This window comes from Botryllus schlosseri, chromosome 6 (genome assembly GCF_051294905.1).
Source record: "Botryllus schlosseri isolate E-star chromosome 6, Bs_hap1, whole genome shotgun sequence".
In the NCBI taxonomy this organism is placed as follows: Eukaryota; Metazoa; Chordata; class Ascidiacea; order Stolidobranchia; family Styelidae; genus Botryllus; species Botryllus schlosseri.
The window spans coordinates 21,673,345-21,700,639 of NC_137241.1; the positions used below are offsets into that span (position 1 = coordinate 21,673,345).

Here is a 27,295-nt window from a genome sequence, read left to right on the forward strand (position 1 = left end):
ACATTCATGAAATGGTGAATTTCACCGTAGCCTATACTTTGGAGGCGATACGGTATGCGTCTTTGACGAACAGGATTTTTTTACAAACTCGACATGTCATACTATTATCAGCGATTGTAATCAAACGTTGATATAGATTTGAGATGCGACCTACTTACTCAGTGACCCCATCACAGTCAGCTGATCAATGTTTTCAAAGCCGAGATGCCTCGCTCGGTCTCATTTCAGTCAGGCGTTGCATCGGAAGGGTCGTTAGCCATGCGCGGTTTTTGTTTTCACGGCCGGGATCTACATTGTCTGAAACGGGAAGGCCTACTTCGTGGATGCGATGAATATTGTAGGGGTTGCGTTGGTTCCTCACTACCATCGTTAACATATGGCACTATCAAATGTTTTAACTCCCAAATAGGTTGCGTGTTTGAATCCAATTTCGCGATGACCGGGAAAATAACGTAGGCCGATGGCTTCTTGAACAGGTTCAATCTCCAGTCGGGTCTGAACAAAGACCTGATGAGTAAAACTAGTACTGTGGCTTCCCCGTTTATCATTCAGCATTCCAGGATAGCATGGAGCCCATGTAGTAGATGTGGTGCAAGACTTGAATGCGTTACAAGGCTTTATGTCTGCACCTCCCTTTTCCAGTGGCAGATGTACATCATGCACTCATGGTATGCATGGTACCAGCTGTATAGACACTGGAATGTGGCATTGCATTGTAGGATTGTGTTGTTACATGTGCTATTGTAGTTGAGTGCATGCTGCTTGGTGTTGCTAGATAGCAGAAAACCTAAAATCTCATTGAAATGTGTGTCCGTTCATTCGTAATATTGATTCCCTTCGCCATCTCCATCATCCTTGATCAGAGAGAAATAGCTCAGCCCTACAATGTGGATGCCCGTTCACCGATAACCGTGATCGGAGAAAAATAACCTAGCCCTACTGCAAATAACAATAAATTTATGTAAGACCAGCAATTCTGATGTAGTTGTGAATATTCTTTCACCGAATGACAGGGTTCACAATGTGCTAGCGTGTATGGGTCATCAGCAATGGTAGTGTCTTAGAATATTTTGCCCGAATGACAATCTTTAATATGTGCTGGCGATGCCCTCGAAAATATTTCTTTCTACCATGAACTCGTAAATTAAATATTGACTTTGGGTTTATATTTTGAATTTTGATCAACTTTTAGGTAATAATATGACCAGCACTGATTCAATATCATCAAATCCCTATGCCATCTGTCATTGCGATGTCTTTATATTTGTGAAATCATTTTTTGTTTCTATATCTATATCCAGTTCCCAGATATTCACATCGTGTTATGGATTCCTGACATGATAAATCCCTCTACACAGTGCGGAAGGAGGCGCTGCGCCGACTTGATGTGGAACTCGGAGATTGGTAATGGAAGGGCTAAAGAATCCGTGCTATGCGCCTCAATCGAATGCAGCAACGGGGAACTCTGGAGTCAATAATCCTGTGAACTTTCCATCGTATACCCCACAGCCTTTCATGTTTTCTTTCCCCCCTCCTCCGTTAACGCCCTCGGTCAATCCACAGTGTTACAGCCGCGACGCAAACGCTTACTTCATGCAACCTGCGAATTTCCCGTCCCATTGCGATTCGACAAATGTAACGTCAGAACAAGCCAGACCATCGGAGTACACACCAAATACCAACGTTCATGGCGGTTACCGCACCGATGCAAAGGATGGCGCGTCTACTATGAATTCAATTGAATTGTCGGGCCCGTATCCTGTTCTGCTCACGCCTGGGTCTTTTGTGCAAAACATATGCGGAAATGGTGGTCAGGCAATCTACCAGCAATATAGCCCGGGCGTGCCTTCGCAACTGCACTCTATGTATCCAATCAACGTCATGTCGACGCAAGATCAAGCCTGTACAAACCCATCTATGGTGTCGATGGCGCCTGTCTGTTCATTGGAATATACGATGCCGTCCACTCAGCTTACCGATACCGTGTCAGATAGCTGCTCTTCGCAATTTCAGGTGAGATCTAGTGGCATATCATTTTGTTCCTAATCTGTAAACATGAACGCTCTTTATAGGATTGTCAGTGGTCAGATCGATCCAAATCGGTATCACCTAGCCCGTCTCTTTTTTGGGGTCATTACGTTCCCGCAGACAAACCCCACGGGGTTTATCAGCAACCGAATTTTGTTCGTCGCCATTCCATCGTCGATGAGACTGGCGTTGTCACACCGACCAATGTGTGTCCTCCGTGTAATTTGGCGGGAATCGGTACTTTACACCTTGCCCTTTGTCGCTTCCTCGGTGACGGCCACTTTTCGTTGTTTTTCAGTCTCTGCCACACCTGAGTTTATTCATCCTCGCAAACCGGATGTGCCGCAATGGCTCATGTCTCCCCCCGTTGGAGACCAAGATCCTAGCATAATAAGCTACGCCCCTATGATGTATCATAACATGAGAATACCCTCCGTCACGGGTATCGCGATACCGTTTGTTGGACCTCTCAACCCGAGTGTCCCTGTGATTCAAAATGAACCTACACCGGAACAGAGCAAATTAGACCACAAGAATTCAGTATTTCCCTCCGTTCCATATTATTCGTTCGCCCCGCTGCCAGTCAAATCCGATGCTCCCACAGTCAATTCGCAAGGAAACAAAATCGTAGACGCTCGCGTCACTGATAGCGTTGTGAGTAACCATTTCGGGGTGCACGTCGCACGTTGTCACAGTGTTGTTTTGAGTGGTCACACCTTGCACCTTATTTGTTTGTGCTTAGACCGGGAGCTGTCGCACGGTTTATGTTCTGTGACACGTCTTTCGTTTCAGCTGATGACCCCGTCTGAGTTCGAAAGAGGCAGTGCAAAGTGTGGTTATTGCGTAAACAAAGAATTGCTATCTCCTAATGACTTTGACGCCGGGTATAGCTCATCCAATGATCTTGTATCATCGCCATCATCAGTTATGTGTGCGCAACCCGGCAACAGTACTTCTGTGACGATCGACGTCCAGCAAAAATTACAGACTAACTTTCCTGTTTCGGAACGTGGAGACAAGCCAATCACAGACTCCGAAAAGATTCAATTGTTCTACCCGGTAAATTCAGTCGCTTGGCTAAAGTCATCTTCGGAAAGTGAAGCACACGCAAGTAGTTCGAATCCTTCTGATGGCAAAGCTCCTAGTGTTAGGATGGAGCTGACGCTATCTCACCTATTGAATACCGCGATGAACCTTAATGCTGTGTCTTTTGAAATGCTGAAAACGATTGCTTGTCGGTGTTGTAAGAGACGCACCAATTCACTCCGAAAGCATTTATTTCGTCACTGCTGCACACGTTTGCATGCTAATGTAAAGGTACGGGTGTGGTGTTTTCTATTCTTTTTATTTCTGAGTTGTTGGGGACAGGAATGATTTTGTGAAATATGATTCATCGAATTGCAGGCTTCGAATTGCGTGCAGAAGGGTGATGGAAACACTGTGGCTAAGGCAAGTTCAAATATTTTCATTCGATTCAACGTAATATGTTTATGATTATTATCTAGTTCAAATTTATCTATAATCGTCAACAGAAGTAGGTGGATTCTGCTTGATAGATTTGAGTCTGAGGTATTTATATTCGTTCATTATATATAACGCATAACAAATTATTCTTTGTGTATTACCTTTTTATGATATGATATGACTTGGGAAGTCTACGTGTGTATGCTACTGCGTGTTCTTCTATGTGAAGTCTGTTTTATTGGAAGTACAATGACAACCTGTCTCATAGACACTTTTGCCATGTCCACAACGATTGTAGTTTACAGTCCCGATAACAGATTGTGCTTACTTGAACCAGTTAAATTTGTGGATGTGTCATACCCATAATGTAATTGAACTGTAGAACTCTTTAATTTTTAAACCATTTACCTTTATTTGCGATGAATAAGCCATCGTAACCACGTAAAACTTGTTATCTATATTTCCCACCTCAAGCGCGAGGAGTCGTGAAAGTCATATCGGGTGTATAGTTTCTTGGGAGTTCATTATGTTTTGATATGCTGTTTAGGAATTGGTCTGCTAGTACAAATCCTACGTCTGACTTTGTGCTGGACTGAGTACACTCAATTTTATTAAGAGTGCAACCAACTCCTGATACCTGATATATTTCACTTTCAATCTCTACCGTTAGTGACAGAGCGACTTTCCTCTTCTCCTTCCAGACTTGAATGCGATTCTGAACGATTTTCCTTGTTGTTCAGACCTCCGTGGAGCCGGCTCCTGACATATTCAATCGATGGCCGAACATACCGCCTCCTCCAGACCACGAGGTTGGTGATTCTGTCTGTTTGATGCCAACATCTGCTCACTCGGTGTTTAATTTAGTCCCAGAACGAGATAATTTGTCAAAATCAGTGCTGTGAAAGGATGAATTGCGCTCCAGACAGCACTCTACCTTTGGCTGCAGCTTTGTTTCATAACGATCAAACGGAATGCTGCTCCGGTGCTTTGGTAAATTTATATTCACATAATCTCTCTGCTGTAGGCTAGTATATTCTGTACCCTATATTTTATCGGATCATCCGTAATAATATACGCATATGTTCTCCGGCTTAGGAGGAAGACGCAGCCGTGCCTTCGACTTGTCCTATCGGCGTGTTTTGGGATATTGAAAACTGCAATGTCCCAACGGGGAAATCCGCTCACGCCGTGGTTCAGCGTGTGAGGGAGAAATTTTTTGAAGGTGACCAAATTTGCTTTACCTTGGTGTTTCCCAAAATTTTTAACACAACACCCCCCTTTGTTGCAAACTAGGTGTCAAACGAGTCCCTCCTGTTCCCGACATGAAGTTGTTTGGTTCATTATACACTGTACAGAAGGGCTGTTCTGTTCAAAAATAACCTTTTTTCCTGAATGTTGCTGGCTACGTGATTAAATCGTAAGGTTACCGTACCTTGAAAAATGACGTACACCAAATTTGAATTCATTCCAACCAATATTCACGGATTTCGTACAGTTTGAAAATTTTGAATTTGCCCAAAAATGGAGGTATTTCAGTTTTTCATTGATAATCCTGGGATTAATCCTTGATCGGTGGATCATCCCAGAAGTATCATCGAAAAACTTGAATAACTCCGCTTCTACAGCTTGGAATTGAGTCAAATTTGTTTTGCATCGTTTTTGAAGACAGCGCAACAATTTCATGGGGTTGAGAGGAAAATTTGAAAAAGAATTTTTTGCATTTTTTGGAAAATTCAAAATTTTCAAACTGTACAAAACCCGCGAATATTGATTGGAATGAATTGAAATTTGGCATGTGTCGTTTTTTAAGGAAATCTCGCGATTTAATCACGTAGCCAGAGATTCAGGAAAAAGGGTTATTCTTAAACAGCCCTAGACTACAGTCACTACAGTGTCAAGTAAAGTTTTTGTGATGATCTAATTCATTGATAGACCTATATACGTTACGTAGGCTCTGTCAAAGTAACATTTTTGTGTGAATTCTTGGACAAATCAGTGATCACAATTGTAGAAGACAATTTATCTTCTAAAGAATCTTACTTTATTTCAGTGCGATATGCGTGATATTGTGAATCGATTGTGATATATATTTTACGCCAGGTCACAAAGAAGCCGAATTCATGTGCGTCTGTGATATTGTCAAGGAGAATCGTAATGTAATCGAAGACTTGAATAAGGCACAGGTTTGTGGACGTACCGGTATCAATTTTGTCCCGCTCATCATATTTGCTTCATTTTCTCTATTGGGCCTATGCGATGTTCAGTTGCGGCCAATAATGAAGTGGGCATACTACAATTTCAGAGTACTACCTACATGCACTGCTCAAGTACTTGTGTCTTTACATGCCGTAGTCGTTTTTTGGGCAAAGCGTTTTACACTTCACTTATTAAATTTTTAGAGTCTGTGGAGTAGAAAGTAATTCTGATATATGTTTTCCTAGGAGAAATAGGCCTTTTATCATTGCAACTGAATGCATTAGGCTGAATTTGCTGTGTCATTAGTCATTATGGGTTAGTCGCGAAGACAAAATCTGCTTTTGAAACTACTTTCTTGAGTTCTATTCACACCTTCATTTTCCACTTCTAAATCGAGTAGAAATTTACATAAGTAATTTTACTCAAATACCAATGCTGACTAACTTGATCAAGTGTGTTTGTGTTACTACTCTCCAATATGCTTGATGCTATTGCAAGCTTACCTGTAACGGTGCAATGTTATACCGTTCTCATAAATTCGATTCATTTTGAATATTTACGATACATCTTCGCCTATCATTTTGCAGGTCGACGTCGTTCACATAAACGCGACTGCCAAGAACGCCGCCGACGACAAGCTGCGGCAAAGCATTCGACGCTTTGCGCACAACCATCCTGCCCCAGCGACGCTCGTGTTGATTACAGGTAAAATTTCAGGGCACAGCAAATTCAGTGTTGCCACTCAAGATTTCCCATCGCCGTACTAGCTTTAGTATGACTTTCACCTCTATTTTGACGGTTGTAACTTGTAAAACTTCGAAGCACGACATCTGAACTTTTAAGTAGCAGGCTGTTCATGACATTAACATTTCGGCTGGCAGAAGTGCCCTAACCATGGTTTTAGTGTCTATTTGTTTGTGCGGCCTAAGCAATCAACGTTTGCGACTTATGTTACGGTTTTTAGGGCTGCTTTGTCGACTTCCAGCCGCATAATTTCTAACTTAAAAACGCCACAACGTAAGTCAGTGATTGATTTCGCACTGTTTTTGAACTGCACTACCAACAGCAGGAGAGGTACTCATGTGCTGGTTCGAGTTTTGGCAGTAGTGCATTTTGAAAATGTCGACGATTCATCGCATTACACATTGTATGTGTTGTATTGTGTTAGCATTTACGGCAGTGTTTCTTAACCTACTTGGCGCTCATACCCCTTGAGGTTTCCAAAAAATATCTCATACCCGCTACGGTGATACCCCTGTCCATTTTCAACTTCTGATGATATCTGTTTCAAAAATACCATTGACATCAATCGCGCACAGCGAAAAGAAAATTTCTGTGTTGAATAAATCTGCCCCGAAAATATTCTAGCTTCTGTGGGTTTGCAACTAATTTTGTCTCTAGATAGCATATCGGCCTAATTCCACAATGCATCTCGTACCCCTTGATTTAGGGCTTCGTATCCCTGTGGGGTACATGGACACCTGGTTTACGGTTTCAAGAAAATTTCAAACTTTTTTTTGCCATCTGACGATCGAAAAGGTGATACACGCCGTAACATTGTTTCAGGTGACACCAATTTCACGTCTGAAGTCAGCGATCTGCGTCACAGGCACAAATACTTTGTCGTCTTGATCCACCCCGCGCACGCCAGTCGTTCTTTGAAACAGGTGGCGATGGTCGACTAGTGTCCGTGTCTAGTTGATTTTATGTCGCCGATGTACTTGCAGGCCGCGAATTCCACGATCAGTTACGAGGAATTGACTTCCGACCTTCCGACGGCGTACGTGTCGCCGAAGGTATGACTTTTGCGCCTGATATTTGAACGTTTTCCAAGAAATAGTCCACCGTTTCAGGCGATGAGCAGCGCTAACCAATACCTGCTGCACGTTTCCAATTTGCCTCTGCACAACGACGCCAACGCGGTGCGCATGCGATTGCGTCAACTGTCGGAAAACTGCGGCGGAAAGGTGCTGAAGCTGTCTATGGGCACGGCGATTTTGAAGTTTTCCTCGGCGGACGTTGCGGACAGGTAGCTAAATTTTGTCTTGACGGAATCGTCAAAGAACAACAGCAAATTCTTATCCCGGTGATTCAGGGCGATGAAGAGAATTGACGGCGAGAACGTTTTTGGACACGCCATTAAAGTGGCGGTGCTGAAATACAGCCCAACGAGACAGTCGAAAGGTTATCCCGGGGATAACTATTCTCCGAGCGGAAACGAGGTTTGTGGGCGCGTGTTTTTTCTGAGACGTTCTCGCGAACATGACGGCGTTGAGATTAAAGGCATTTTGCTGGTAGCTGTTAAAACCTCGCTCTTTGGTTAACATCATGTTTTCTTGTAATGGATTTTAAAGTACAGTTTTTAGAACACTGTCCTTACTCGGTGGTTCTCAACCGGGGGGGGGGGTATTTTGAAATTTTGAGGGGGAATCTTGCTTTAAAGTTGTATCTGAAGATACGCTGTTTTCACAAGGTTCTGAGATATTTTATGGCAGAACTGTTAAGTATGAAACTATTTCTTAACAATGAATGTTTATTTGGCTGGGTGTATGTATAAATACCTTCCGTAGATAATACACCCCCTGATAACGTGAGGCTTGCGAGACGATATCGTTAAGCTAGATAATACACCCCCTGATAACGTGAGGCTTGCGAGACGATATCGTTGGGCCCGTGACAGCCTCTCGACCAAATTGCTACTAAGCAGGTAAAAAGTCGTTCCGAATCCAGCACAAGGCCGCTGGTGAAAATGTTTAGATTTTCAAGCCAACATAGGAGCTAACGTGAAAAACATACCAAATTCATCGATTCAACTCAAGGTCATAGCAAGCAAACTTGGTGATTTATTTTTTGTCAGCGGCTACCCGACCGATGAGAAAACAGGTCATATTTAGCGGTACTTTACCAAAGTGTAATGCGGTCCGCATTCAACATCGTTCAGACAGATCTGAATATGTTTGCCCATATATTGCTCGGTCAACAAATGGTTGTGCGTTAAAAAGCACCTTTTTAAGTCACAGGCAACTTTTTCATAGGGGGGGGAATTTTAGCTTGAATATCGGCGAAGGGGTGCATGAGACGAAAAAGGTTGGGAACCACTGTCCTTACTCATTAGAAGAGCTCAATGTCGTACTTCATGTTTTTAGTATTTTAGTGGGCTACATTGGCTACAGACCACCATGGTCTGGTATACATCGTGTACCAGCTCCTGATTAGAAAAGAGTAGCCTACTTCATCCTATTATATCTGACATCACAGTTGCTGCTGAACCTTGACGTTTTCTGCCAGTTGTTGTCCACTTGTAATAACCATATTTGACTGGAATCCTATTATACTCCGACAGATACCGGGCAGCAATTCGATGACTCCGCACATTTTTCCGCCCGTCACCTCGCTCCCCTTCCCTGCCGGGCCACACACTGTCCCGCCGCTCTACGGCAGTTTCCCGGCAATCTGCACGCAGCCGTATCTCGCGCCAGCTACTTTCGGTCCCGTGCGGCAGATGTTGCATCCGCCTCCCCGGTACTTTGCACCCGTACCTACCGCTCAGAACTTTGCCAACGTGCCACCGTTCGGCGGCATCATGCCTGCCACTACGCATGGCATCCAACCACAGTCCAAGCAAGTTACAGGTACGTCCTGTGATGCGTTGTGTGTTTTGTGAATTTGTGAAATTAATTTGTCGATGTCTGTCTTAGAACGTTCAAACTTTGGTATCAAACTCACCGTCAGCAACATCGACGCTCAGCTCGGGGTGAACACAATTCAAGAGGTGTTACTGAAAGAAATTTCAAAATATTGCAAGGTACGATTAACACGGGTATTGCTGTATGGTAAAATCCGTGAGGGCATGCATGTCTTCCGTTTTAACATTTTAAAAACATATCTTACCACCTTACATACCCCTCGCACTTGACCTACAAGCTTTTGCCTTCTACCTTTCAAATCGGTTCTTTCGTGAGTAGAACCATGTAGCTATAACTATAATGCATTGTAGTATCATCTTATGATCTGAGTGCAGAAGGTTGGGTATGTGTGCTGCTGCATATTCCCCGTGAATTGACTGGGGTTCGTGTATGTGAATGACCCGGGGAACTTGACGAACCACGACGGCCTGTTTCGTGAACAAATACATCAAGTCCATACCGATTTTTGTTTGCCATCTACATGACAAATGTGTTTATTGAACTATTTGCAAAGTCGAATGTGTCTATCATATACTTCAAACAAATGCAGGAGTCTTAACCACTTGGCACTTATCTTATCTGGTGTTCGTTTCCGGGGAGTTGATTATTTGAGATAATGTTTTGGTATTTGTGTACTGGTACAATTATTTTTTTAGAATTTGTGCTCAAAAGAGTACACAAAATGTCGTCATCAGGATATATTCAGGTTATGTTCTGTTTCGTTTTGAACCATCTCCAATCCAGAGGTACCCAAAGTAGTCATTGTTGCTGATCCAATATATGTAATGCCGTATTTCCAACCCAATTACAATGCTAACACTACTCCAAGTAGAAGTGGATAACAGAGGTCTGAGAAGTAGTCTAGGTGTGAATCTGGATGGGTTTCCACAGTTTTTACCGTTTTATTCTATGGAATGAGTAGCGGCAATGAAAATACGTGAAATTTCATCAAATGAAAATGGCGCAAGATCTATGATGTAAGGAAGTGGACAAAGCCTACTCTGGTAGTTTGATAAAGTAGAAGTACTCCGTAACTCGTCGCCTCTGCTCTGGCATGCACATTGCACATGTTTACCAGGTGCTACTGCGCTAGATCCAAAATGTTAGTACTTAAGTAATCTGATCTAAAGTAGAGTTCAGGGTTGTAAGCAAGTCACAAGCAATGTTCCCTCTTATTTTTGACAAGTCTGCGCACACTCACCAACTCACTGCGCTGACCCTTGGACAACAGTGCGTAACGACTAAAAATAGGTCATCACTTCGGCTTTTTTGTGCGCAACATAGATTTTCTGTGCGCAGATACAGTGTCAGCACTGCGCATTTGCGCACGTGTGCAGCTTAGAGGGAACATTGGTCACAAGTCAATCTCACTTTGATTGTTTTGACTCGAGGCAAGTCGAGTCATTTTCAATTCGCCACCGAGTCAAATCCTAGTCCAAGTTAGTGATTAGAAGGTCGAGTCCGATTCATAGTATTCACTGTTCAGATTTGAGTTCTATTCACTTTTCAACTCTGCTCAAATGTAAAATGGCTCGCATTCATAATATCGTAAATTTTCTTCAATCCCTAACAGTTTCCGGCTCTATTTCCCAAGTATCAGGACTGATAGACGAAATACCAATAATATGGTCACTTTATTATTCCTCGAAGTTACAATGAAATGTCTGTCTTGGCCGTCCTAGTCTCAAGTCATATGACTTGGTTCGAGTCATGTACAATGACTCGAGTGCAATTCGCGTCAATACAGAAATTGACTCGAGTCTAGTCATTTTACGCATTTGAAAAAATGACTCGAGTCAAGTCGAGTCTCAAAAAATCGTGACTCTAGTCGGACTTGAGTTGCTAAAACCCTGGTAGAGTTACTTAATTATTCACCTGCTCTGGTCTGGCATTGTGATATCTATCAGGTTCTCGACATGAATGTGCGGCCTCACAATCGCTTCACTGTGGTCTGCGACGTCACCGTGCCTCGTCTTCAAGACGCTTCCAACGTTCTTCAAAACTTGCAGCGACAAAAAATCGGAACGAAACGTGTTCTGGTGACCCTGGCTCAGCGGAACGGCGAAGAAATGAACTTCGAGGAAGCCTCGGCCTTGAAGTACTGTACAATGTCGTGAGGCGGCTTGAATACGTGGATTTTATCGCGCTTGGTTTGTACAGAAAAGAGTGCGTCGCTATCCTAGCCGGGCTTGTGGAAAGGAAAATGCCACTTCTTAGCTTTTACGATGTCTACGAGAGAAGGTAACATTGAAATCACGCGGTCGACTTTCGAACACTTTTGAAACGCCAAATAGCACTTGTGCCGTTGTGTGAAATTTTTCCTTCATAGTCCATCTACAACTTTTTACACAACTCTCTTTACATAACGCCCCTTTTACTTGTAGCCTAATTAGCAATTTAGCTACCCATTCCAGATTGCCAACACCCCAAGCGGATAATGATCGAGTCTATACGATGAGAGCTTTATCATCCTTACAATCATGTTGTAGAAAAGGGCTACTTTGCTAAGCCAGAGTGTGGTCTTTTTTGTTGTAATAAATAAATACAACCGTTGTAAATTAATTATGGCATTTGAATACCCATGGAAATTGATGCAGTAGACTCTTTGATCAGCAGTCTAAACAATTATCTCATTATTGAAAGCTATAACTATTCTAAAATTGGTAGTTTAATTGTTACCGAGGAGATTGAATGAAGCCCTTGTAATTATGTTGAACTTGTGATTACTCCACCTAGTAGTCAATAGTAAGGGTTGCCTAGGCCCCCTTGCGCTATCAACTTGGATCTGCATTTTAAACGCCATTTTATCACATTCTTGGTTGATTCATGTACACCACCATTTAATTGTTTTCTATTTACTGCCTCTGTTGCCAGCATAAAATGTGCAAATAACTTCTAGCACTGGACTATGACTTTGTCGATCATGTGATTGTCCATACTTTTGAATGCCTCAAAAATCCATCACATTGTGTTGAATGCATTGTGCCTCGCGGATAGGAATTGTCCGTTTTCTAAACGTTTTTCACTACTGTGCGCTCAGTATTTGGTCTTCAAATCAACAACACTCGCTCAAGCTTGTTTTTCTTGTGCATGTGTTTTGGTGCTATGCTGTGTGTGATTTCGTTCATTTTTTATTGCTTGATTTCTTTGAGCATTATCACGCTAATAAATGCTCCCACTTCTTGCACTTGTGACTGATTTCATCACGATTGTTCCCAATGATTTGACACAGGCTGAGATGTTGTTTGAGACAGTTCCTGTAGCTTAGGGACGGTCAACCTGTGGCCCGCGAGAAGGTTTTGAGTGCCCCCTTTGAGTAATTCTCGAAATTAGTTATATTATAACACCAAATAACCAAAGTTTGATCGACGTGATTGCAAAATTTGGGATTTTTATGACTAAAATATCAGTTCCGACGCATTGGCGTAGCCAGGGTCCACCCACATTTTTCGTAGATCGTCGTATAAGATCATAGAGTACAATATTTCGTATATAAGCTGAAATCTTCGATATTTATAAGTCAAAGTGCCGAATAATCCTGTCTTTGCCAAATTAGCCCATCGGTATGCAGAAACGACCCGCAATATATGAAAGCAGCATTATTATTAACCAAACTCATTCATTAACTTGGAAAAAATTTCATGCTGCGTGCGGCTAGATCGTCTATGTACACTGAGTCCTCATGTCATAATTATCATTGATTTTGATGCGTAATATTATAAGTATTGTTTTCAACGTTACCTAATCTGGTTCGCTCCTATCAGAAGACTAAAAAACGTCATCAACATTCACGTGCCCCACGCAATGGTTCGTAAATCTCATGTTGCCCTTTGGCCGAATAGCTTGGTCATCCCGCAGTGTACTTAATGAAATCCTGAGATTTATGAGAGTGAGTTGGGTAGCTGTTTTCTTGAATTTTGTGGATTGGGTATTGTGATTTAAGATCAGTATTGATCTTGGTCAAATTATCCGCTGTATTACTTCTGATCGGTTTTTGAGGCAACATATTCTTTGCTAGCTGGTTATATGTATTTTATAACAAACAGCACATCTCTAAAAACCTGTACATTCATTTTATGAAAAGAATGATTCAAGTCTTTACTAAACTGTCGTCGATCAGGACCTTGTAAACTATATGCATTGATGTTTCGTTAAACTAATTGAGATCAATCCAAGTCTGTGATAGTCGTATCTTGATGACCAATGATTTTAGTTGAATTCGATTGATAGATGGCTGTTATTTAATTACCCTACTATATGAGACCAATTCAAACTCATCTTCTCTTTTGGAATATTTGCTACCATTGGCATTAATGCCAGTCTAATATTTGGACACACCTTCATGCAATGATAGTGGCCATCGTTGTCATTTTTCTCTCCAGACATCAGCGTAAAGTCAAGCTGGATGATCTCCAACAAATCCAAGATGTGATTGTATTGCAAGACAGATACGGTGTGCAGGAAATATCTCTCGATTCCAAGATTAGTGATCAGTAAGTTGAAATACGATAGTATTGCATCGGTGGGCTTCTCTGTGTGCTCAAGTATCGGACAATTTCTCAGACAATCGCTGCTGCGGCATCTTTCATCTCTGCCAAGGAGTGGAAGGAACAGTCCGGATATTAACCACGCGTTTCTGCTACCTGTTTGCAAGCTTCATTTTCCCCCGGATGGAATGAAGTGATCCTACTTTAAGACTTAGTGGGAAAGGGGCTGTATCTTGAATGTTTTATCACGTAGGTCATCGAGAAGTAAGAATAAGTTATTGAAGATCGAGATGGGTTTGAGAGAGTTTTCTGCCAAGTTGCACGCCCTGCTTCATTCGCATGATGGAATACTGCAGCTTGATGGGTTGGTACATTTTGCCACTTCACTGCATGTATGAATATATGTTAATGTTTCACTTAACCTGCCTGCTACATGGTGTTATCTATTTCATGCTGGACTAAAACAACTGTCGTCAGTAATAAAAGACTATGTGAAATCTTCTTGTGACCAATGACGGACTGTTGGCTTTTTTTCATTTGTCGATAGCATTTCCATCATAGTGAGCATATCTATCGTACATGACAAAATGCCGGTATACCTAAAGGTATTGTTATGTTGGTTGTCACGATTTTAGAGTTTTTTTGTTTGATTTTCAATGCGCAAATCTAGATTTACAGTGCTATGATGAAGCTGAACTAGAAACCTTTCATGTTACCTCTAAAAATATAACCGAGTCGGTGGTATTCGATTTTAAGTAGAAGTAGGCTGTCAAATTTTACTCAATTTCAAGTAGAAGTAACTAAATCAAAACTACTGACAGTGGTAGTTAAATGAGACTGCAAATAGGTCATATTTCAAAAAATATGATCCATTTCCATGATACAAAACTACTTTCCAGTTCACCAAATAAAAAATTAAAATGGAAATTCTCTAAAAATCATTTGAAGCACTCATTCCTCGGCTCTCTCATTGTTCATGTTCAATTCAGGTTTGAATATTGCTTCTGTGCCGAGTACGGGACATTTCCCTTTCCCGGTGATCCTGAGGAAGGTGGTGTGATGGTAGAACACCAAGCCTCCTACGTGCCTGGAGTTCAAATTATAACATCGCAGCCTCATTGCCTCGGAGTCAAAGCCATTGTATGGGCACAGCCTCAGAGCGATATTGGTGATTATCTGATTTTTTTACTATTTGGCATCCAAGTTTGAAGTGTTTTATCTTCTGAAGTTTGTGTGTTCATTTTCTTATTATTTCATCATTTCAAACACCGTATAACAAAAAGATACGCAGATTTCAAAACGACTTGAAGTAGTCTTTCGATCAGACACCCATATATTGCGTATATTTAGGATCAGATTCTGCCAGCGATGCTTCTGGGTCCTCGCGATGGAAAAGTCCAAACCTCATACATTTTAGTCAAGAAGTAATTGAACTTTTGAAGGTATGATCTGAGGATGGTTCTCGATTTTGTTATTCTACTGACGATCAATTGTGAATTACTTTTAGGGAAGACCGTACTGTTGTTTGCCTTACGACAATTTTCCATCGGAGTATCAACGACACTTTCATCGGCCGTGCCGTCCATCAGAATACGGGTTCACGAGGCTGTCAGATCTGCTCACTGCGATTCCACACGTTCTACAGGTGTGTACCTCTAATTTTATTGCCTTATAGTAATGGTGTTGCGATTTAGTCGGCTGTTATGCAATACGCAAGCATGTTTCAATGCAGTCATTTTTTCGCATCTGCGCACTCTTTCAGATCCTTGGAAGCTTATCGGATCGTGTTATCACTTTGACCCATCGAGCTCAGGTGAAGAGGTTCACGCAGGAAGTGGTTAAAATACTGAAAACGACACCGGACCGGGCAATATTAGTGGCTCAAATGCCTGAGCTTTACAACAGGTACGTGCCCTATATGTGGTTGCGATCTTATTTTTATTGTGTAGCGCTATCCATATAGAAATTTCACATTAATATTACTACATACCTATTGGTAGAGGCAATTGAGAAATATAATGTCAATTATTCAGAGTTATGGATCTCTCCACGACACAGCTCTTTTGATTCGTCAGACTTTGAAATGTATCTTTATAGTCTATGTGACGACATGAAAAAAGACAGATTTACAGTGCTTGTAACATAACCTCAGCGCACATAAACATCGCAAGCCACATCAAGACCCATTTGCCGTGCTGAACTTCAGGAATTTAAACTAATGGATATTTTAATAATCTATCAGATAATCGTGGATCCAGAGCCAGTCCTTTATCTTTTTCTTGATATAGGTATGCGTGAAAATGTTCTCTCTCTTTGTAGAACATTTAGCAAAGTTTGGCGTCTCCGCGACTACGGTGTCAGCACGCTGTCGGATCTGCTGGACGACATTCCCGAGGGGCACATTTGCACCAGCGGAGAAGGCGACAACATCGTACTGTCGTTACCTCTGAGAGGTGAGTCGACTTGAATTTTTTACGTTTTCATGCTTTCCCTTGCAAAACGCGCTTACAGGGTGCAATAGTTGTTACCACATTCAACCGGCTTACGGGACGCTCGTATTCTTTTTTAACTTTGGCTGTCTCCAAGGTATACGTCTCGATACGTAGGCCTCAGACTTGTACAAACTACTGAATTTTCAAAAAGCGCAACTATAACTATAACTAAACTATTCAATTTTTAAGACTCGCAACTATAACTATAACTAGAACTACCCAATTTTCAAATTCCGCAACTAGAACTACTCAATTTTCAAAACTCGCTACTAGAACTATAACTATAACTAACGAAATTTAATTATCGGCAACTAACTAACTAAAACACAACTAACTAAATTTAATTTTCAATCAAGTCATTCATTTTTATTTTATTCGAATTCGGCGTTCCAGCCTTCCACACGAACATCGGTACAACGAAATTACTGAAAAATCAGACAGACAGAACTATCTGTAATCAGTACAGGATAAACTAAACCATTTTCTGCAGCTGTTGCTGATTGCAGCGAATCAACATGAGTCGCGAAAAAGTCGCGAAAATGTTTTTTCGCTGAGTTTTGCCCTCTTTGAGGAATACAAAATTCCAGCATCCGAGAAAGCCCTCTTAGTTCCGAGTAGGGTTGGGCAAAATCGAGTACCTGAGTGATTCGATTCTGAATCACGTATAACGCTTCGAGTCGAGTCGAGTATTCGAGTATCACTCATTATGATGTCACAACGGAATGCGATATGGCAAAGTTCAAATATGTGCCTTTTATGCCACCACAAAGAACATAATGCCTGTTATCCGTTACATTAAAGGTACTTTGGTATTTTTTCGACCATACCGATTTCCTTGCACATCTTGACAATGTTGTGGGATAGTGTAATGGTTATGCGTCCGGCTTCTCGAGCGGTAGGCCGTGGGTTCGATCCCCGGTCGGGTCATACCAAAGACTCGAAAATTGGTATCCGCAGCTATCCTGCTAGGCACTCAGCAATCACGGATACAATGGAGGAGAAAAAAAAAACGGGGGCGCTGACTAGATGACCTCATTGGGCCATATCGCAACTCCGTCGTCAAAGCATCTCGATGGTGCAGGCGAAAAAGAATATCATCTCTCTCTCTCTCTCTTGTGGGATGATCATGACTTCGGAAATGTGTTATTTCCAGTAACATTCGTAGCTTTGTACTATGTCTCGTATGCTGCGACACAGTCGATCAAGGTTTCAAGGCTTCCTCTGTGGAAAATAGTATCAAAACTATAATTCTTGTTGGTAAATTAACTTAAAGTGGCGAGGAGCGTATAATTTCAGTACTCGAAAAAATCGCCGTTTACTACTCGACTCGAATCATCGAAATTAATACTCGATTCTGATTCGAGTACTCGATTCATTGTGCCCAGCCCTAGTTCCGAGATTATACTCGCCAGCGCCCAGCAGGAGATCACTAGTTCACATTCCAATTAGTAAACAACCTCAGCGGGAGATCGCGTGTCCCTGCGCACTGTCGATTATTGTAACTGAGCCGAGTTATCAGTGAACTCGGCATAATCAATGTATTAACTATGATCCAACAATGAGCATTTGATCCTTGGTCATGATCACATCAGTAACCCTCAGTAACCTCACTTGTCACGCGAGGAGAGTTCTCATCACGCAGGACACACGAGTGTTTCTAGTTGTTCAGCAACTAATATTTTTTTGAAATGCGCAACTAAAACTAGAACTACTGAATTTTCAAAATCTGCGACTACAACTAGAACTAGAACTACGAAATTTTCAAAATCCGCAACTACAACTAGAACTAGAACTACGCAATTTTCAAAATCCGCAACTACAACTAGAACTAGAACTACTCAAAAAACTGTTAGTTAGTTGACCGTCAGCTAACTAAATGTTTAGTTTGTACAAGTCTGGTAGGCCTGTAAATTTGCAACCATATTTTTGCGGGTGGTATTCCATTTGCCGCGAGCATTGGAATGCTGTATTTTGTACGTATGAAAAGAAGATTGTCGAGCTAAAAAAACCTGTAGTGTTCACATTTTGTCGTGCATGTTATCGATTTTGCGGTTCTGCAGAGAGGTCGACTGAAGAGAAGGAACGCACGAACCAGTTTTCGCGTGAAGTGGTGAAAATTCTTCGCTCGCGTCCCCGCTACAGAATGCCGTTCACAGAATTCGTGCCGGCGTACCATCGACACTTTGGGAGACAATGCAAATTGACGAATTACGGGTTTTCAAAATTGATCGATTTGTTTGAGGCGCTGCCTCAATTCGTTCAGGTTTGATGAGGTTTTCAAGCTTTTCTATTTATGGCATCGCAACTTTATTTTCCAAGTATCTGTCCTCTCCTCAAATGTAGGAAGATTGAAAGTTTTATTATACTTTATAAATACAGTCTTCAAGGTTTGATAGGCTTCCAATGCCCTCCTTGCGAGACCTACTTTGCCATGAGGCGAGACCCACCTTGCCATGATATTTTCAAAGTTTTAATGCAGTTTGTTATAGAATTGCTCAATTCATTGTGTTTCATACCAATCCACTTCTACTCTGACAGTTTTCAAATCCAAACTACTTACTTTGTACCAGGGTTGTAATGACTCGGGTCACGATTTTTGGATGACTCGACTTGACTCGAGTCATTTTCCCAAAATAGGGAAATGACTCGAACCAAGTCATATGACTCGAGATCAGCCTGCCAAGACCGACATTTCATTGTAATTTCGAAGAACAGTAAAGTAACCACTCCATTGGGATTACGTCTATTGGTACTGGTACTTGAAAATGCGACCAGAAACTGTTGAACGTGAGGAAAATTAGTATATTATAAATGCGAACCAATCGATATCACCAAACAGAGTTATAAGAGTGACTTTAACAAGACTTTAACTGGAAACTGAGCAGTCAATACAATGACTTGGACTTGGACTCGAGTCATGATATCATGACTCGGACTCGAACCTCTGCTCGATGACTTGGACTCGGACTTGACTCGGTGGTGAATTGAAAATGACTCGACTTGACTCGAGTCAAATCCGTAAAAGTGAGAATGACTTGTGACTCGGAGCTTTGTGATTTGGTTACAACCCTGCTTTGTACGTATTGTATTTTGTAAACTACACGTACTTTCAAAATCACGACTACTTTGTAGGCCTCTGGTAGCAACCTGTTCTGTTGCCACAGGTTGTCGACAAAGGCACAGAGAAACTGCTGGCGCTGACGGAAATAGAACAGCAGAAGATACTGAGCATTCAGATCTCCGCCATAATCAGGGCGCAGGTCCCGCCGACTGTACCACCTACGAACTCGCGCGCCTTAAATAACGCCTGTCAAGGCCCGACTCTGCCGTTGGCGTGCATACCCGCCTTGTTTCAGCAGAAGTACAGATTTCCCTTGATACCCGCGGAGTTGGGATGTCGAACCTTGGAGGACCTGTTGTGGAAACTATCTCATGCCGTGAAAGTAAGAAACTTTTATGCGTAGGTGTAGCCAGAACACAATTTTTTTAGTTATACAGTCACGGATAACCATTGCTAGTTGGTGAAAACGAATAACATCATCAGTATCAGAACCAAAATTTGGAATTAGCATTCGCATATTTCGCCCACTCTCAGTAGCCTATATGTGATAAATATTAAATTTGTGTTGGTGCTATTATGAAATTTATAGTAAAGCCAACTGTCATAGCTTAGTGGTAAGCAGAGGTAGTCAGTAACGAATAGGGTTACCATACGTCCTCCAGCTAGGATAATGGACAGGTTCAACTGAAAATTGACATAAATGACGGGAAATAGGTAATACGGAAGTTCTAGCGGGTCATTCAATAGTCAAATGAAATTGATGACTTTTTTTTAGTCAACACTACTAAATTTAAGTGAAAAGTGGGTAAATTGGTAGTCGAATGAAAGTGATGACATTCTTCTTTTTAGTCAACTCACAAAAAATTTCCAGTAAATGTTGCAAAATCGACTGTTTTCGGTTTCGATGAAGTAACTTTTATGATGTGGCAAAAGTGGCCCTCCATTCCCATTTTCAAAATATGGTAACCCTACTAATGAAGGACTTATGCCATGGGAGTGCTCAAATCTCAGATTTTTTGATACGGCAATGGAGGGGGGGGGCGAAATTTTCAGGGGCCGTGTCGATATAAGTTCGAGAACCGCTCCCCTACAGCATAATAAAATTTAATATTGAACAATATTGAAAGTAACGCTCTCACTTTTCAGGTTTTTACGAATGAATCGGGCGATAAAATGGTGCAGTTAGCACGTAAGAAGCCTCTTCGTCAATTGTCGTCGCAACTGCTTGTTCTTCTGTTGGATGACAACTCAGATCCTCTGGACGTTGATCAGCTCAATACCATGTACTTTGAAAGGTCGCTATCCCCTAAGATAGTCTGATAGCCGAGTCTGATTTTTAAATGCGTTACGTTGTAGGTACCATGAGAAGCTTGACCCTACGGAATACGGGTTCATGTCCATGTCGGATGTTGTAAGGAAAGCTCTGCCCGGTGTGATTAAGGTCGGCGGGATTGCAGTTTCTCAAAGTCGTATGTTCAATATCCGTTTGGCTTTCAGATGGATTTGGATGCTCCTGAGTGTTTCATCCATATGAGGCCATTGTACTTGGAGGCCAGAGCTATCCGATCTGTTCTTTTGAAGAACAATGGAACCATGACTTTGGGGTATGTAATGGGTAGCTGCCGTAGCTTTCAACATCAATATCCATCATACAGCAATCATAGAAATGTGTGCTGCAGTTTTCCGAAATTTTGCGAGCTCTTAGCGGCATCCACGAATCTGGGACATTTCTTTCCCTGCCAATATTGTATTTTACATTAAGTCGACATCAGTGGTTCCCACATGGGTGATATCGTGCCACCCCTCACCCCTGGGAAGATTTTGAGCTACAAGGGGTAGAAACAAGTAAATAACAAAGGGTCATTTTGGGGCTAAATGTTAGAACATTCAATTAGTCCTATTGATAGAAAAGCGATTCAATGCTTGACTCATTCTAGCACGGGAAAGGTGAAATGGTCTAAATGGTATGCTGTAAAGTACCGATTTCAGACGTCTTTACTTTTTACTGCTAGATGGCATAGTTTTCACATATCTTAATCGTTATTTCTACTTGTAATTAGGTAATAATTATTGGTGTTACTTCTACTTGAGTAGCACTGCAGGCCACCTATGTTACATCAGTTATTGGTATCTTCTTTCTTTTTGACTAACTTGCTCGCTATTGCTACAATAGGGAATTCAACTTCGCGTATTTGACAACGTATCATCGTCCCGTGGATTGTGAGAAGCTCGGATTCCCATCATTTGAAGCCTTGCTTCGGGCCTTGAGCAGCGTGGTTTTGGTTAAAGGTTACGGGGCCAAACGAACTCTATCTTTACGACATCATATCTACGACGGTGATCATTTTCGCACAATCGCCCTGTATAGTTGCTAACTCTATGTACTCTTTAGTTATGCCCACCGGATTCAAGATCGACCAATCAAACGGCAGTTCATTGCTTGGATCGTCCAGTCTTGACGATTTGCCGGTACGTTCAGGCTTTGTGCAGAGCGTTAGTCCGCGAGACTGTTTGCTCACATCTGTTTTCGTAGTCTGCCGATGGCAATCGTTCGCGGTTGAGCATGTGGAGGCCGAAGGTGCCTCCGTGCATGATGCCATTTTGGAAAGACATGGAAATGGAAAGCCGGAACGGTATCGCCACCTCTGCGAGTGCAGGAAATTTCAGAGGTGACTGCTTGAATACTTTTCGATTCTGTATCATTATGTAGTTACAAAATGACAGCTACGACAGGTGGGTGCCTACACCTCTGGTCTTGCCAACCAGAGGTCGTGAGTTCGAACCCACTGGATTTCCCAAGAGCCCAGCTGCTCTGAAGTAAAACCGGCCCACCTCCCATAAATTTTGTACTGGACAAACTTGATTTGCACTACTCAACTTGCATCATACAAATCAGTAATTGAATCGTCTGTGAGCACTCGAAACATTGTGCCCATCTGTACTCGTAATTGAGTAGAAAATTACTATAGCTCTACTTCCACTACTATTGTTATGTTTGAGCCGCAATGCAGACTATCTTGAGCACCTCTGGTAAAACTTACAAAGGTGTGAACTCTATTTAAAGCAGCTGACCATATTGCTGCCCAGTAGAAAATCTATGAATATAAAATTCAATTGTCTATTCATGTTCTTGTGGTTCTGTGGCTCCCAGAGTCTTCGAGAATAAATTAAATATCTTACAACATAATTGTATTTTGGCAATGGATGTTGTGATGAAAACTTGATATATTGATGCACGTCTTAAGATCACAGTGAAGAAAACATCGTCGGATACCAAGGCACGAAGCAACACTCGGGCGGAAACGGAAGTTTTAGGTACTGCTTTTTGCAACGCTCCTTGTTCTGTGGCGAAAGCTTGTGTCATATTTCAGCTCCTCTCACGAACGGGACACTTCTTCTAGGTTGAGCGATGACGATGTGTCATCCAGCGACGGATGCAATTTCACTGTCGGCGAGCCCACTTCAGCCAGTCGAAAATCTGTGAGTGTCTCTCTTCCATTAATGAGCCGATTTCACCATGTCCATACTATCCATCCCGCATCTAGTTCAATTGTAACCTCAAAGTATTTCTACTAGCGATTCTCGTACATAGCAAAGTGCAGACTTGACAGACTGTTTTTTTCTTGAGTTGTCAACTTCTTATTGTCAACCGCAATCAACTTCTTCTTGTCAACCGCAAGAGCGGTGTGCATTTTGAATTCTGTGGCCCGTAGGTATGACAAATTTCAGTTTCCACAGCTTTACGAGTTACTTTACTTTACCTTGGTAGACTTACAGAAGCGAAAGTGTCACAATAAGTGGTTTTGCGTCAACAAACTGTTGAGTAGAATTGGAATTAGTTTGCAAACATATCCACTTGAATACTTGATTCAAATATTAACAGTGTTGGGATCAAGTCACTACCTTCGAGTCACGAGTCATCTCGAGTCATTGCTGATTTTGACTCGAGTCAAGTTAATCGATTTTCAAAGATGACTCGAGTCAAGTCAAGTCACTCGTTTTTAGGAGGTGACTCGAGTCGAGTCAAGTCAAGTCAAGTCAAGTCACGAGTCAAGTCACAATTCAAGTCAATTTGAATTTTCGAAGTATGACTGATGATTCAAAGTGATTACATTTTGTTAGCTGTGTGAAAGACAGATTAAATAATCATTTTTCTTAGTCAAATAACGAATATCTAGTTAAATATACATGCAACAAGACGGTGTATCCCTCACGCACACGTAGAACACGTAGAACTGCTAATAAAGTACGTGAGTAACTGTACAGCTACATACTAAAGTCAGTTCTTATCAGTCAAAATATAGGACCTAATACGAAGCTTCGAGAAGTTGAAACAAATCGATATGGTACAATAGCCTGCACTACCCATCTTCACATCTGTGAGAATATAAACGCACAAAATATATTCGTTTTATTTAAATCATACAAGAGGATTGGTAAATGTAAGAACTGGGCAACGTAAGCATTGAGCCGTCTAAGAAACAGAGACACATAGCTATGTAGATTAATTTTCTACTTTGCGGTCAATTTATTTGTCATCTAACAATGGAGGAATCTTGTAACGTACAATCAGTGAATGACTGGTTGTTCTCACAAGTTACACCGGCGTATCTCGAGCAATCCGAACATGAACAAGATACAGCGATTCATTCGACACCGCTTACTTAATGACTTGAAATTGACTCGTAAATTTTGCTCCGAGTCACGAGTCAATGCACATTTTTGAAGCTCCAAGTCAAGTCAAGTCATTTTTCCAAAGTGACTCGAGTCAACTTTTTCGTATGACTTGACTTGACTCGAGTCAAGTCATGACTCGAGTCATCCCAACACTGAATATTAATAATGTCAAATATGCTTGGGTGACTCCGGCCTAGAATACTTTGGTCATATCGGGTCTCGCAGTCTATACCATGTAGAATATAGTTAGGAAAATATAAAAAAAATATGTACTATTGGTCGTGAATGTTTGTGGACACTGGACATTGCCAAAATTCCAAGTGGGCACTGGGCATTCGTGTCTTTCGACCCAAGGCTACGCCACTGCATATATACAATGCACTGTGATATAATATTTGCACAATGTGTAAAGTTTTATCCTACCTTGCCGTAACCCCAGGTCAAAACAACCGGCGAATCTTCATGTAAAAATTACAATTATGGCGTCATCACTCTACCAAACGGCAGCACCCCGATCGCGTCAACGTCTTCCTGCAGTACTGCGTCAAGCCTCAAGAGCAGTTGCGATATCTCGTCCAGTACCTATTCGAGTGATACGGAATCGTTTTATGATGAATCACAAACCGATGAAGTGGACAGGTGAAGTTTCTATGTGTAGTGTGTTCATAACATTTTAGATTATTCAGAATTTGTTATAGCATTTCCACCGGCATAGAGGATCTACGCTGTACGCCACAAGTTCACGGTGAATCACAGTCTCGACCGTTGAAAATGTTGGAAAATTCGCGAGCGGCTTCCGACGGCGACACTCCGAAGAGGATTGAACTAGCTACTACATTCCCGAGTCGAGAATGAATTAAAAGCTGTGTCTCAACACCATAGATGTCGCATATCCCATAATATTTTCTATGCTTCCAATTCCTATGTTCCCTTCACAAATTTCGAATGCACATATAAATATACTTTGGCACTCTATACACTCCTGGGCTACTTCCGGTGTGGGTTATGGTGATCGATGTTGCTCATAGTAATGCAATTTCACGTTTGGGTGTACTTTGCTGCTGTATTTCACGCTGTCCCTTGCCTTAACCTATTTGCATCTCTGTCTTCATTTCTACGAAGTTGGTATATATTTTTTCAGTCGTCTGCCGTTATCTCGTTTTCTACTGTTGGGTATTTTCTCTTCGTTCGCCAACGCATAACAACTATAGCGTCCGTGTTGTCGACATCGTGTTTTAGGCAGTTGCTCTCGGTAACAGTGTTAATGCGTGTGATAATCATTGTGAATAATCTAGAGAATAAATGCGAAAGCCAATCTTGTTTGGTGGTGCCTAACCGAGCGGAAGTTGTAGATTGGTGGCGCTACAGGCGCGCAGCTTCGTGGTCGGGGAAGGGGCGTCAATCGGACCCAGTGGCATAGCTAGTTCAGCAGATGCACCAGTATCAAGTCAACTCAGAAAGTCATGTAGAATTTTCAAGGTCCGAGGCATGATAAAGTCATTGCATTTTGCAAGACATTGAAATACAGATTGACTCCATGTTGAGTTGAAGCTGCTCATGCTGAACTGCATCGGTAGCTGTCAGCCAATGAGATGATAGAGTATGAAACCTCACAAAGTTGGAACAAATTGACACAATGTAGTACTAGTCCGTCCTCAAGATTACCGGACCACGACCTGACCGATCTCCAGAGGTGGTCAGTAACGAAGTACTACTTTTTCGAAGTACTCAAGTAGATTTTCTCTACTTCTGGCACTTACTCAGGTATATCTGATTTTCGCTACTTCTACCTCGTAATATTTTGTAATCTACTTACTTATTTTCGCTATTTTCAGTTTGTCAAGTAGAAGTAGTTTAATTCTCCAATTAGGAAGATAGCCCGAGGAATTTCGGGGCTTTCTTGACTACTTTGACCACCTCTGCCGATCTCACCTTCATGGACATGCCACCTCATTTTTGTCGCTTGCTTTTTTATATTATCTTCTTTCACTTTTCTCCTCTTTACATATCACCTAGGCCAAGGTGGGTGTCTGATTTCAAAGACTACTCCAAGTAGTTTCGACATTTTCCTATCTACACTTTTGTGGTGTATTGAACTGATAAACATTGCTAATACACCGAACCGAATGCAATCCTGAACCTATTTATGACAAGCATAGGCTAATATAAATGTATAAACTACAGTATATCAGTCGGGTTTAAATTATACTAGAAGTTTGTTGTGAGCACTGAGCACTCTAGAGAACAGAAATACACTGCTATATAGATAAATGCTAGTCTCCGACAACGTATGCTTCGGTCAATTTATTTGTATCATACCATCGTATGCTCAGTAACACAAGGTTGTGTATAGTTGTAGAATACTGAATGGTGGTTGTTCAATGTTCACGCAAGTCATATTAGCGTGTCGAGAATATATAGGTACTGACAGGGATATCTAGAAACTAGTTCTAGAAGAAGTTCTAGATATCCCTGGGTACTGAGAGACAACATCGATTTCTTGATGACTTGACATTGACACGAAAATTTAGCTTACAGTCACACGAGTCAATCCATATTTTCGAAACGCCGAGTCAAGTCAAGTCATTATGCATAGTGACTCGAGTCAAGTCAAGTCATCTGAAAAGTTGATTCGAGTCAAGTCATGACTCGAGTAGTCCCTAACACTGAGATGTACTGACTATACTGACTAATGCCGTTTGTTGACTTTTCATACCTGCTAAAAGTGTCTACTCCCATAACACAAGATCCTCATCAAAGGGAAATATCTACTTGCCCCCACCCAATAGCCAGAGATGGTCAAAGTAGTCAAGAAAGCTACTCAAGTAGAAGTAGAAGTAGCGACGAAAAAATCTACTCAAGTACGGGTAGAAGTACTTCTTCCATAAGCAACCTAAAACTACTTGAAGTAGAAGTAGAATTGACTGACTTTAAAGCTACTCAAGTAAGTAAGTAGTTGTGAAAACGATCCTAAATCGTTCACATGGATTGTAAAAAGGTGCAAATTGAGCTATGCGAAAGGTGACGAGCTTGATTCATATTGATGCATACCAACAGTTATTCAATTTTCGATATATTTTCCGGAAATTAAAGACATACACAAATTAAAGGCTACACTTCCCTTTATACTTCAACATGTATGTTATCCAGACAAAAGAACTGATATTAATTATAACTCAAAGTATATGATACTGGAATTAAAAG

At 41.6% G+C, this 27,295-nt stretch overlaps 1 protein-coding gene across 1 annotated transcript; it reads left to right on the forward strand.

Annotated features, from left to right (window-relative positions):
• Nucleotides 1–228: 228 nt before the first annotated feature.
• LOC145440360 (meiosis regulator and mRNA stability factor 1-like) lies at nucleotides 229–25,407 on the forward strand. The gene is made up of 37 exons (XM_080317946.1): nucleotides 229–2,013; nucleotides 2,073–2,265; nucleotides 2,327–2,682; nucleotides 3,433–3,477; nucleotides 4,233–4,301; nucleotides 4,357–4,482; nucleotides 4,588–4,714; nucleotides 5,593–5,675; nucleotides 6,276–6,393; nucleotides 7,255–7,355; nucleotides 7,416–7,484; nucleotides 7,542–7,717; nucleotides 7,784–7,910; nucleotides 9,032–9,320; nucleotides 9,387–9,493; nucleotides 11,282–11,472; nucleotides 11,535–11,615; nucleotides 13,757–13,867; nucleotides 13,938–14,054; nucleotides 14,115–14,225; nucleotides 14,851–15,029; nucleotides 15,212–15,303; nucleotides 15,369–15,506; nucleotides 15,624–15,766; nucleotides 16,181–16,314; nucleotides 18,414–18,616; nucleotides 19,518–19,796; nucleotides 20,561–20,709; nucleotides 20,771–20,855; nucleotides 20,912–21,018; nucleotides 21,588–21,751; nucleotides 21,807–21,883; nucleotides 21,948–22,083; nucleotides 22,660–22,729; nucleotides 22,786–22,894; nucleotides 24,531–24,730; nucleotides 24,790–25,407. Exons 1-37 carry the CDS (start codon nucleotides 1,408–1,410, stop codon nucleotides 24,944–24,946), a joined length of 5,625 nt encoding a protein of 1,874 aa, XP_080174072.1. The 5' UTR covers nucleotides 229–1,407; the 3' UTR covers nucleotides 24,947–25,407.
• Nucleotides 25,408–27,295: the final 1,888 nt, after the last annotated feature.

Excerpts from the sequence above, each read along its gene's own strand:
- LOC145440360 (XM_080317946.1), top strand. The coding sequence starts at position 1,408 with ATGGAAGGGCTAAAGAATCCGTGCTATGCGCCTCAATCGAATGCAGCA. Across the intron at positions 4,483-4,587 it reads AATGCTGCTCCGGTGCTTTG|GAGGAAGACGCAGCCGTGCC; the intron begins GTAAATTTATAT and ends TCTCCGGCTTAG. Across the intron at positions 15,304-15,368 it reads AAGTAATTGAACTTTTGAAG|GGAAGACCGTACTGTTGTTT; the intron begins GTATGATCTGAG and ends AATTACTTTTAG.